This window comes from Diabrotica undecimpunctata, chromosome 9, assembly GCF_040954645.1.
Source record: "Diabrotica undecimpunctata isolate CICGRU chromosome 9, icDiaUnde3, whole genome shotgun sequence".
NCBI classification, from domain to species: domain Eukaryota; kingdom Metazoa; phylum Arthropoda; class Insecta; order Coleoptera; family Chrysomelidae; genus Diabrotica; species Diabrotica undecimpunctata.
Window position 1 is genome coordinate 126,935,764 of NC_092811.1, and position 13,159 is coordinate 126,948,922.

The 13,159-nt window shown below is 35.4% G+C and overlaps 2 protein-coding genes across 2 annotated transcripts in view; one reads left to right on the forward strand and one right to left on the reverse strand.

Annotated features, from left to right (window-relative positions):
* The window catches only part of LOC140451432 (somatostatin receptor type 2-like), a 1,059,667-nt gene that overhangs the window by 218,659 nt on the left and 827,849 nt on the right, over positions 1–13,159 (forward strand). The gene's annotated exons all lie outside the window — the stretch shown is intronic.
* On the reverse strand, positions 12,366–12,851 carry LOC140451317 (zinc finger BED domain-containing protein 5-like). Its single transcript, XM_072545065.1, has one exon. It carries the CDS (start codon positions 12,849–12,851, stop codon positions 12,366–12,368), a length of 486 nt encoding a protein of 161 aa, XP_072401166.1.

Consider the following 13,159-nt stretch of genomic DNA (forward strand, 5'->3'; position numbering starts at 1 on the left):
TTTCATGCAGACTCTGATACTGACCCAGATTACATTCCGACAGAAGACAAAAACATCCCTGAAGTAATAATTGAACCTAATAAGAATATAACTGAAGCAACCACAAATAGAAAGAGAAGAAGCAGAGGCAATATAGAGAGAGTAAGTAGGAAAAGAATTAGAGACGTTAGTAAGTGGGCGGATAAAAAATCTAAAACAAGTCTAAACCTGGGACTTGAACATGAAAATCGAAAAGGTATTCAAATTAAAGGAAGACAGATGGGTGCACCATCCGCAAACACATGTAGACTAAAATGTGCTACCAAAATAGCTAAAGAATATAGAGACCTTTTTTTCAATGAATTTTGGAAGTTAAAAGATCGTACGAGAAAGTGGGATTTTATTGCTCGTCATGTGAGACAGGTTGCCAAAAAACAAGTAACTATTACTGCAGAACAACGGTCTCGAAGAAATTAGTCTCGAGAATATTACTTCTACATTCGCAATGAAAAACAACGTGTTTGCAAAACTATGTTTTTGGAAACCCTTAACGTTTCAGAAACTTGGATCACTACAGCATTAAGGAAACTGAAAGATGCTGGATCATTAGAGGAAGATAAACGTGGAAAGCACACTAACAGACCACATAAACTATCACCAGAACTTATAGACAACGTAAAAAATCACATCAATCAGTTTCCTGTAGTACCTTCCCATTATACCCGTAAGAATACGATGAAGATGTACCTTGAAGAAGGGCTAACTATCCAGAAAATGTACCGATTGTACAACGAGCATTGGGAAAAAAATAACATCACTACAGCTGCCACGTCACGCCAGTATAGAGATATTTTCAATGAACAGTTCAATATTGGGTTCTTTAAACCAAAAAAGGACCAGTGTACTGTTTGTTCTGGTTTTAATATGGCTACTGATGCTGAGAAAGCAAAATTGCTCGAACAATATGAGTCCCATATGAAAAACAAAGAAGTTATCAGAAACTTAAAAGACATAGACAAACAGCTTGCACTAGATGATAAGAGCTTGTGTGTGGCTTGCTTTGACCTTCAAAAGGTTTTAGCTACCCCCTTGTCTAACGTAAGTGATTTTTACTACAAAAGCAAATACTCTACATAAAACTTTACAGTTTATGATGTTGGAAATAATCAGGGTTACTGCTATGTATGGCATGAGCAGGTGGCTAAAAGAGGTCCTATTGAAATTGCCAGTTGCCTCTGAAAATTTTTAGATCTCAAGGCACAACAAAGTGTTAAAACGATAATATTCTACTCAGACAACTATGGGGGACAAAATAGGAATCGTTTTGTGTTTTCGATGTTTGCTTTTGCTGCTGCTCATTATCATATTGATATTGTTCACAGATTTCTGGAAAAAGGCCACACTCAGAACGAGGGTGACAGTATGCATGCTGTTATCGAAAATGCAAAGAAAAGTCAATCGGTTGTATATGTGCCAGAACAGTGGGTTACATTAATTAGAATGGCTAAAACTACAGGAAGAGTTTATGATGTTACGGAAATGTCCCAAGATAATTTTTTTAATTTAAAAAAACTGAATGATACCAAGAATTGGAAACTTGACAACGAAAAGAAATCAATAACAGTTAGCAAAATACGAGAAATAAAATTTTCGCATGAACACCAAAATTCTATAATGTTTAAATACGAATTCGATGACGGTTTTAGAGGTTGTGACATAAAATTAAATCGAAAATGCAGAGGACGGCCTTCCACTACTATCAAATTTCCACCGAAACTGTATGATGCACCATTACCAATTGAAGAAAATAAGCTAAAAGGATTACTGTGGCTGTGTAATACCGGCAAAATACCCACAATGTACCATGGATTTTATAAAAATCTTAATTCAAAGGAAAATTGAATTAAAATATAAAACTGCAAATTATATCAGTAGCTTCTTCAAAATGTAGCATTTTATATAAATAAAGTTAAGAAACAAATAATTCTGGTATTTATTATTTTAAAAATATCTCCATCGAGAACTATAGTAACTCATTCAAAAGTCACTTATGACCATTTCTGTCTTAAATCTGTTTTACCCTTGTAAGATCATTATTAAAAGTATCACTTAATGCTATAAAAACATCCATTTAATAGATTAATGAATTTTGGTAACAGTGTAAATACATTTTTATAATTATCTCAATTACATAAAAAATGAGTTACTACAGTCTTCGTTGGACCAGTCGATATATCAAGAACATTTTATTAGGCCTGCATGAGTGCTCAGCCTTTCAAGTATCTTATAAACTGTCTTAGGTTTGATAAAAAGGAAACACGAAAACAAAGACAGTGAAATGATCCATTTGCGCTTATATGCAAAATATGGGATATTTTTATTACCATCTGCAGATAATCATATACACCTTCATCTGACAATCTGACTATTGATGAACAGTTAGTAGGATTTCGAGGAAGTTGCCCTTTTCGAATGTATTCACCTGATAAACCTACTTCGTATGGTCTCAAAATCATTATGATATGTGACAGGTCTTCGAAATATATGATCGCTGCTATTCATTTTGTTTTGTTTTTCTTGTTTACAAAATAAATATATATTTTGTAAAGAAATTTAGAAAATCAGTTCATGGAGTAACAGAAACATTACCATTGATAACTGATTTACATCAGTTAGCTTAGCAAAGGAGTTATTAAAATATTAGTCTTCTTCTTCTTTACGTGCCATCTCCGTGACGAAGGTTGGCAATCATCACTGCTCTTCTAATTTTTGACACTTCAGCCTGAAAGAGTTCAGTTGCGATGCATCCAAACCATTCTCTGAGGTTTCTCAGCCAGGACATTCTTCTTCTACCTACCCTGCGCTTTGCTTGAATCTTTCCCTGCATTATTAGTTTTAGGAATTCATATCTGTCACCACGTATTATATGACCCAGATATTGTAGTTTTCTTATTTTGATTGAATCCAGTATCTCCCTGCTGTTCTCTATTCTTCTTAGTACTTCTTCATTGGTTATTCTGTCTGTCCACGAGATTCTCAGCATTCTTCTATATGTCCACATTTCAAATACTTCCAATTTAGTCTCCTTTAGTCTCAAAATTTTGTTTTCTTTATGTTTAGTGACAGACCAAATTCTTCACTGGCTGCAACAACCTTATCTAAAATTCTTTGTAGATCTGTAATATTTATGCCATTATTATTGTATCATCAGCATATCTAATTTCACGTATGGGTAGACTATTTATTTTTATGACTGCTACTTCATCTTCTAGTGCTTTTTTGAATATTGAGTATGCATTAAACAGTAATGGCTACAAGACACAGCCCTGTCTAACACCTCTTTTGATTTTTATTTTATTAGTTTTTAAATTATTTATTCTTATGACAGCTTTTTGTTCATAATACAGATTATTTATTATTCTTATATCCTGTGTCTCGATGTTCTTTGTTCTCAGTAGTTTTATTAACGGATTGTGTTTCACTATATCGAATGCCTTGTTAAATCTAAGAAACAGACATAGTCCTAGTTTACATCTATAGAAAATGTCACACCGAGAGTGCAGTACGGCTAATATAGGAATGCACAATTGCCGGATTTCACGCCTTGTGCTTGGCGATACAAACAGTTCCAAGTGGTAGTCACAGAACCGTACCCAGATCTCTACGCCGGACTCTGTTATTTATTATTAAATAATATATTGATAAAATAATTGCCTTCAAGTAGCCAAATAAGAGGCATGAATTTGAATAAAAAGACCTTAAGTTTTTAGCGAGAATGTTATTATAAAACTGTATACTTTATTAAACTAACAAATGTATTTTAAATTACATTTCTTGATAGCTATAAATATACCGGGTGGAACCTCCAGTAACTCGATTTCCGTGCACCCAGCCCAATATCCAAGAAAAACTTTTTCTTTTGTAAATACGTGAAAAATTATCAGGAACGGGAATATCGAAAAAGCTTTGCACATTTTTTAATCCCGGCGATGTTATTAAAAAAACAAGTTGCGCACTTGAATCACTGCGAAATTTTAACACCTATTATGAAATTTTTTTTTGTGGAAATCTGAAGTGCAGTTTTTGTCCTTGTTAAAACATAATGCAGTCTCGCATTTTTTACACACAACATAAGTTTACCTAGTTCCTTGGCATAGCAACCTGGTAGTTTTCAGCAAAACCTTGTGTTATTTCATATGGGATAATGGTTTTCCTTGCCTACACTTGACCAGATGAGCAGGTATAAGGTTTATAGTGTAAGTTATTTAATTATTATATTTATACTTTATTAAACTAACAAATATATTTTAAATCACATTTCTTGATAGCTATAAATATACAGGGTGGAACCTCCGGGAACTCGATTTCCGTGCACCCAGCCCAATATCCGAAAAGCCCATACTCTGATTGGACTGGTAAATGCATTTTATTGGTTATACAGTGTAAAATAATCGAGGTTACTCACAGATATTCAATTGATTATACTAAAGTCGTCCTCTACATCCGAGATGTCGGATTCGCTTTCGCTACTCTCCCCTGTGTTCGCATGTATTATCAATTGGTCTACGTCATCTTGCAGGTTGTCCGCAGTCCACATCTCAGTTTCGGTTTTCTCAACAACATGAGTGACATAATTGCGCCAATTTTGCTCTGTGACGCGTGCGAAACCGTCGTCGATCAACTGGCGTACCTCGTCGTTTTTAAAAGTGGTATTATGGGTACCTACATATCGCTTAACTTGGTTCCACACCATTTCTATAGGATTCAATTCGCAGTGATATGGAGGAAGCCTTAAAATATAAACATTATGTTGTGAAGCATACTCATTAAGATGATACTTATCGTATTGATGTTTAAAAGCACGCGCTGCTTCTAATAGCTCGGATTTCAAATAGCACTCCTCGAAAAAAATGTCTTTTTCCACTAGCCATTCCTTGATTGCAGCTTTATTCCAGGAATTATTAGGGAATCTCTCTTTACGGGAGTGGTACGATGTATTGTCCATTACAATGACATTCCTGCGACCATTATTTGGTAAATTTGATATTAATGTCTCCTTAAACCACGACTCAAAATATGCGGCATCCATTTCATCGTGATAGTCGCCATCATTTTTCTTTGCCAGAAAAACACGCTGTGTGCCAGGAAGGAAACCTCCTGAAAAACCTGCATGCAATAAAACATATCGTGGACCTCGTTTAGTAGGTGCTTTTAAGCCAGTACTTAAACCTTTGAGAAAAGCATCACGACTGTTTTGTATCGTAGTATCGCACCATTCGTAATTTATAGATTGACCAACATTAACCCACGATTCGTCCAAATATATGATATTGCAATGGTCTTTTCGCAAACGTCGTATAGTTCTCAAATAATTATGTCGCCAATGAATAATATCCTCTCGCTCCACCATGATGCTTCTTTGGCCACGTTTCTTATAAACAAATCCAATATCTTTCAGAAGTCTGTATAAAGTAGAAAGAGACAACGGCTGTATATTCTCATTACCTTGTATGAAGTTATGTACATGCTTTAAGAATGGCGGCAAATTTTTCATGAAAAATTCACAATGAACAATTCTCCGTAGAATACTTCTTACACCGTCGTCATATGTGAATATTCTAGAATTTGATTGACACACTCGTTTTTTACGTTTTTTTGGTGATTTCAACGTTCCACTCTGTTCTTTTTCTTTTTTGAAATTGTAAATGCTTCTTTCGCTAACACCAGTCATCAACGAAGTACGTCTTACAGCAGCACTTACATTAAGTTGTTCCGTATTTTGTAAAAAACACAACACATTTAACACTACGAGTTTAGCGCAACCGTTAAATAATTCACCGGATTTAAACTTATGGGACTTCATGCTCTCTGTTGAAACTCGGACTAAATTTTGAAGTGTAGTTTCGTTTTCCAAAAGCACTTTCACCCTAAGGATGGGTAGGGGGTGAAATAGGGAAAGCTTGGAGTTTATCAAATACTAATTATGACAAACAAGTTTATGGCCATATTTAGGTGATTATGTTAATGATGGTAATTTGTAGCAGAAGTTTTACAAAAGAAATGAAGACCTATTTATAGAAACAACATAACTGTATTTTTAATATTTTACATACAATAGAAAAAATCTAATTTCTATGAAAGAATTGGAAATTTGAATATTATATATAATATCTATAAATAATATCATTTCCAAGTTTCCAAATTCTTTCCTAGAAATTATGTAGGTTTTTTCTATTTTATGTAAAACATTAAAACTACAGTTATTGTATGTTGTTCTTGTAAAGAGGTGTTCAAATGTTACTCTTATGAATATGATTCAATAGTATATCTCATGTTGACGTTTTATATGCAAAATTCATAGTTTTCGTTATCAATAACTCATCAATGCCTTTTTATTCTACTGTATACGTATACATGATATAAAATATTTTACTCGTACTGCCGGCAGATGCATTTTATCCAAGCCGGTCCTGTGAGACAATGAGCAATCAACAGCTGGAGAAAACCGACAACCCTGCTCGTTTATTCTCCATAAGAAAAGTATTGCCGTATCTTACCCGTACTGCACTCTCAGTGTGACATTTTCTATAGACATCTCTGTATTAGCACATTTACTGCATATAATGCTTCTCTGGTTTCTTGAGCATTTCTAAATCCGAACCGAGTTTGACCAATGTCTTGTTCTAACTTTTTAATATTCTACGATTAATAATCTGTAGGAATACTTTTAGTATGTGGCATATTAGACTGATGGTACGGTGATCGCAACATTGTCTGGCGTTTTTCTTTTTCGGTATAGTCACGAATGTTGATAGACGCCATTCTTTAGGTAATATACTCGTTCTGTATATGATATTAAATCATTCGGCAATAACATAACATGTATATGGCAGTCGGCGATAAGTTGCAATATTTCTGTCGGTATTTCGTCTGGTCCTACTGCTTTCTCAGTTTTCATTTCTTTAATTGTGTGTTTTACTTCACTTTCTGTTATTTCTGATCCAGTCTCTTTAACGAAATATTTAAAAACTGACAAAAAGAAACTGACTGATCGAAAAAGATCAGTACAAACTAACAATTATCGAAACTCTTCGCAAAAATAAAAGAGAAATTCCACAGAAATTGTTAAACGTAAAGAACAGTGTCCCCGATATATTTTGCTTTGATAAAAGAAAGACATTGGTATCATATATGTCGAATTTCAGGAAGGTGCTGATACTTCCAAAATAAATGGTAAACCCACTACAATAACTGATTTTAATGGAACGAAAGGTAGAGTGGATACATTTGATCAGATGTGTTCGAATATGAATGAGGGTTGTAAAACGAGGAGATGGCCTTTGTGTAACTCGTATGATATTTATACTACAAACACATTTAAAACAAATAAAAAAGTTTTATCTCGATATGAATATAAAGTTGCATTGGCTCGTCATCTCCCCGAAACCTGGCTAACAACTTTACGTGGAAATATTAAAGATGTCCTTAAAATTTCCAAGGAAGTTAACGTCCATTACCTGAAGAAAAGAAACGCAAAGCATGTTTCCATTGTTCGAGTAAAAAGAGGCACATGACTACTACATATTGTAACCAATGACATCACGCTATATCTGGCGAACACCGAGATAATATATGTACAATGTGTGCAAACGAGTAGTGTACATCGACGTTATTTATATTTGTATCACTTACTAAGACTTACATTTTTTCTAATTTTTTGTAATAAAAGTGTTTATAATTCCATTTGTTTTTTTTTTCAATTTTTTGTTGTAAGAGATGTAAAAATGACGATAGTCCACCATAACTGCCAGTAAATTATAGTTCACCTTTCTAGGGTTAAATATAATTCAGGTTTATATTCTCACAGCTGAGAGCACTGATGAATAAGTAGAAAAGTCCTACCAACCATTAGACGACGTCATAAAAAACCTGAAGAAACAAGACATAACCATCTTAACCCAGATATTACTACCGTCCTTTTAAAAGGCAGTGTAAATTATGCGTAATTTAGGTTAGTACAGCTACCAACTGATAGATGGCTCTAGATGGAGTGTTTTCAAGAGCCAGCATTCGACAAGTTTTAACGATTTTAGTGCGCGCACATGCTGTAATTGTGAGGTTATCTGTGTAAATTGCCAGGTTTTGGACTATAAAATGGATGCTTATAATTGGAGGTAAGTCTAGAATTAAAAAAACTGTTATTTCACGGCATTGGCATGTGGATTATTGTATAATAGGGACTTATGTACGTATATTATTGGCTCGAATAGTTGTCACGTTGTTCCAAAGGCTCGCCGCTTGGGATTTCATTTTGTTCTTTTAAAAGGACGGTAGTAATTAGTACTACCAACATGCGTATTGTTTCAGGAGGCCTCTCAAATTACATGAGCTATTAGAAGAGCTTGATTCTGATGAAATCCCAGTCCCTCCAGATGGTTTGATCATATTTCCCCCAGAAAATGCCAATGATGATGTCACCGATTGCGACTCCGGCGATGAAGAACTAACTACAATAAATAATTTACCGGGTAGTCAGTTGAGAAACGATGTAGAACTTGTTTTTGACAACGCGACTGAATTACCACAAGATTTTGTGAATTCCAGCCTACCAGAAGAAGATTCGGATGATGACAATATACCATTGGCTTTGTTTCTTTCCAAGGAAAAGCTGCCCCATCAATTAGAGAAGAGAATATCTGCACACTGGATTCAAGGAGACTTGTATCAACACCCTGATTGTACTTACTGCAAAACTCAATTTGGACCGAAAATGACTCAGTCGCCGATGGAAATTTTCAATTTGTTTTTTGATGATGAAGTCATCAATTTGGTTACCGAATACACTAACATCTACGCAGGACAAAGAAATCTTTTGAACGACATTACTCAAAATGAGATTCGATGTTTTATAGGCGTTCTTGTATTAAGTGGTTATGTGGTTGTGCCGAAAAGGTACATGTACTGGGAATATCGTGACGATTCGCACAACGCAATGGTGGTAGCTGCTATATCTAGGGATAGATTTTCCCACATAATGAAAGTTTTGCATGTTTGCAATAACTTGTCATTAGATAAATTTGATAGATTTGCCAAGATGCGACCCCTGTTCGACGTAATAAACAAAAAATTTATACAATTTTCCCCTTTAGAACAACATCACAGCATAGATTAGGCAATGGTTCCGTATTTTGGTCGCCATCCCACAAAACAATTCATCAAGGGAAAACCAATCCGTTGGGGGTACAAAATGTGGGTAGGAGCCCTTCGTCTGGGATACATAGTTTGGTTTTCTCCTTACCAAGGTAATTCCACTACAATACCTGAACAATATCCTTGGATTCCCCCAAGTCCCCAAGATTCCCCCAAGTCCTTGGATTGGGTGCATCAGTAGTTCTATGCAGACAGATTGAATGAAGTATGGCCTCAAAGGCGATTCCATCTTATTTTTGATAATTATTTTACTTCTATTTATTTACTGCATGAGCTAAAACAAAGAGGCATATTTGGTACAGGCACTGTAAGGAAAAATCGCACCATGAAATGCCCTTTACCCTGTTCATCTATTATGAAAAAAACTGAACGTGGTAAATACGAGTATCGTCTTGATAAAAATACAGGAATAGCGGTTTGCCGCTGGCATGATAATAATATCATTTCTATTGCTTTCAATTTTGTACCAGTAATGTCTTGCTTCTCTGTAAAGAGATTTTCACAAGCAGAGAAAAAACATATTCAAGTTCCTCAACCAAATATTGTTAGAATATACAATAACTTCATGGGTGGCGTTGATCGCAGTGACCAGAACATCAGTTTATATCGAGTGTCCATAAGAGGAAAGAAATGGTATTTTCCCCTTTTTGCTCATTGCGTTGATATGGCTATTCAAAATGCGTGGCAGATTCACAAAACTCAAGACGGTAAACTGGATCAACTTGAATTTAGAAGATCTATTGCAACTAATATTTTGGAAACTTTTAAAAAAGAAACAAAACGCGGACCTTCTAAGCGGAATTCGAATTCGGTAGCCAATTCAAGATATGACGGTATTAACCACTTGGTTCTTTATCAAGAAAAGTAATCGCGATGTGGATATTGTCACAAAAAAGTCCAGTTTTTGTGTGAAAAGTGCAAAATACCTTTACATCCAAAATTTTGTTTTAAATCCTTTCATTCTTTGTAAATTGATACTAATAAAATATATATGATATCTGGTACCGTATATTACTACCGTCCTTTTAAAAGAACATGTCAAAACTTGACAGGTATCGTCATAAAAAAATATGATTGTGTTTTTTGGTTCCATATGCTATAATTTCCATGAAAATTCGAAATTAATTCAAAATGTTAACAATAAAAGTTTCAATAATATCTGGGTTAATGGGAGATTTTAACTTTAAAAAAGGAAACTTTTATGGAGTTTATTTATGTAAGAGTTCCCACAAAAATTTTATCCGTTCCAACAATGATCTAGTCATTATCATTAAATACGAATCAAAGGTTCTCACTGATTTTTTCATAAATTGTTCAAAAAACTAGTAATATGATAATTGCCTCTTAATTACCATCTTTTTACTATCACTAGGATTCTATAGAATATATCGATAATTAGGTATATAGCTATAGCAAATTTAAAAGTTGTTATTTTACCAGAACTAAAAGTTATGACTTTTATGTTTTGCTGATGCTTTTCTAAATGTTTTTTGACGATACCAAGTTTGTTTTTAATGTTCTTCTTAGATTAGATTGGATTAAGAGAGGTGGCCTTTCGGCCTATTCCACTGCGACCTTTTCAGATCTATTGTGGTCCTCTAGTCCTAGATAACATTCTCTAGCCTGACCCTTTTTATAAAGTCTAGTAGCTTCGAGACTGTACCTTCCATGTAGCTATTTGCCGGTGGATTTTCTTCTCCCAATGCAAAGAACCGCACATTTGCCAGACTGTCACACTGACATAAAATGTGCTCTGCTGTTTCTTCTTCGAGGTGACAGAATCTGCACAGGTCATCATCTGATAATCCCATCAGCTTCAAGAGCCTATTCAGCTTACAGTGTCCTGTTAGAAGACTTACTATGACCTTGACTGTTTTCCTGTCTTTGCTTATTAGGTCTGCCGTAAATTTTGGCGAATGTTCTGTAATGAACTGTTTCGCATGTCTTTGTCCTGGGGAATTCCTCCACCATTCCAGAGATTTGCGAGCTACCCACTTCCTTGTAGCCGTTCTTGTTACTGATTTAGCAACTCCGCAGAAGGGTTCCGGTCCAATGAATGGCAATGATTAGCCTTGTTTGGCCATTTCATCTGCTTTTTCATTGCCCTTATGACCCTCGTGCCCCGGTACCCAGGCTACCGTAACCTTGCTACGGTCTCCTAGTTTATTTAGGGCACACACGCAATCCCATACTAGCTTAGAATTGACCTCTACAGAATTGAGTGCCTTAAGCGCTGGCTGACTATCTGTGAAGATGGCAACTGAACAGAACGTTCTTTCCTGCCTTTCTATTTCTTCCACGTAGTGATGGATTGCAGTTATTTCCGCCTGGAAAACTGTCACATCCTTAGATAGACTTACCGGGAAATCTATCCCTTGATTTGTCCCCTAATGTTCTTCTTAGTAATTATTGTATTTTCCAGTGTCATTTCAAAATATTGAGGGCTAAAATAATATCAAAAAACCGGCAACATATAGAATCGAGTTTATTGATGAATAATTAAGTTAATTTTGGAGTCGAAAAGATAATTTTTAAGTGTAGAAAAAACACTGATCTTCTTTTTCGGATTCCGCGTCTATAGAAAATTAAAAATCATTTTGTAGAAAATTAGGGATTATTCATTAACGTTAAAGTAAGGTTGACATTTGAGTAGATGAGGCGAATGCCTAACGTCGCTCGGTATTACAAAGATTTTTTTTACATTTTTGGATACATACATAAATTGATTTTGACATACATAGATCTGTATTTGTCTGTAGAGTAGGGAGGACCAGTTAAGTTCCATATCACTTAGACCACAATTGACCCATTATGCGTCAGTCTCCCAGGGAACTGTCGTCCTTAGCTCATTGTGCATCTTGAAATTTCTAGAAAGGTGAACAAGTCACCAAGAAACATCTCCCTTATGTGGGGAGGTGTAGGCCAGAACTCTTCGAACGCTTACTCTCGTATTAACGATAACTCCGGGCATTCACATAGGACATGCTCTACAGTTTCTCTTCCGCATTCATCGTCATCTGACCGCATGTCAAGCCGACTCCTATATTTGTTTTTCATGAAGCACACGGAAGAAAATGCTTGCTCACACCGATAAGTTGTTGCAAACGGAAGGATTTTTTTCATGACCTTGTCTCCAAGTTCTTTGTTATCCTTGCTTGCTGTTGCCCAGAAGACTGCTATGTTCTCGCCATTAAAAAAATATCCTTAATCGTACCATAACTCGACAAATCCATAAGCTTATCTTGTTCTTTTTCTGTGAGGCCTTGGATTTGTTCAATTGCTTGACAGCTGAAAGGATTTCGAATCCAACCATCGTTAGGGTCAGTTTCAGAGAAGTACATCCTAAAAGTTGTGGCTAGGCTGCGTAGGCGCTCGGCTGCGTTGATCTTTATCGGGTCAGGTAAACTCTGCTCTGCATGCTCTGAGAACTGTCTCAAATTAGGAAAGTTAGTGAACGACTCGTTTTCAATCCTTGCCGCCCACAGCTGGCACTTTTTTACCATAGCACTGATCTTATCTTCAACTTTGTACATATCTACATGTTTCCCTTGCAAACTTAAGTTTAATACATTCAAGTGTTCAAACACGTCAAAGGCAAAGCCAAGATAAGTCAGTGAAAACATCTGCGTACTAGGTGTTAAGAAGAAAAACACGAACTTCATCTCTAAGTTCAAAAGATCTTGTCAATATCCTCCCTCGAGAGAGCCACCTTACTTCCGTATGAATAAGAAGGTATTCATGCTTACTGCCAAATAATCTGGATTGCAGAGAAAATCTTCCAATATCTGGCCCTCCCACAAAAATCGAACAAAACACAACAATATTGCTTTTTTTGATATGTCGGTGCAAAAATGTCTGATAGGCAATTCCTAATAACGAATAACAAAATTAAATAATATAATCGTACTTTTCCAATTTTAAAATATATTTATAATATGTAGATAAGGTCAAAAAATCACCAGATATTAAG

What these genes read in the sequence shown, in the direction of transcription:
- LOC140451317 (XM_072545065.1), bottom strand. Translation starts at nt 12,851, where the DNA reads ATGAAGTTCGTGTTTTTCTTCTTAACACCTAGTACGCAGATGTTTTCA.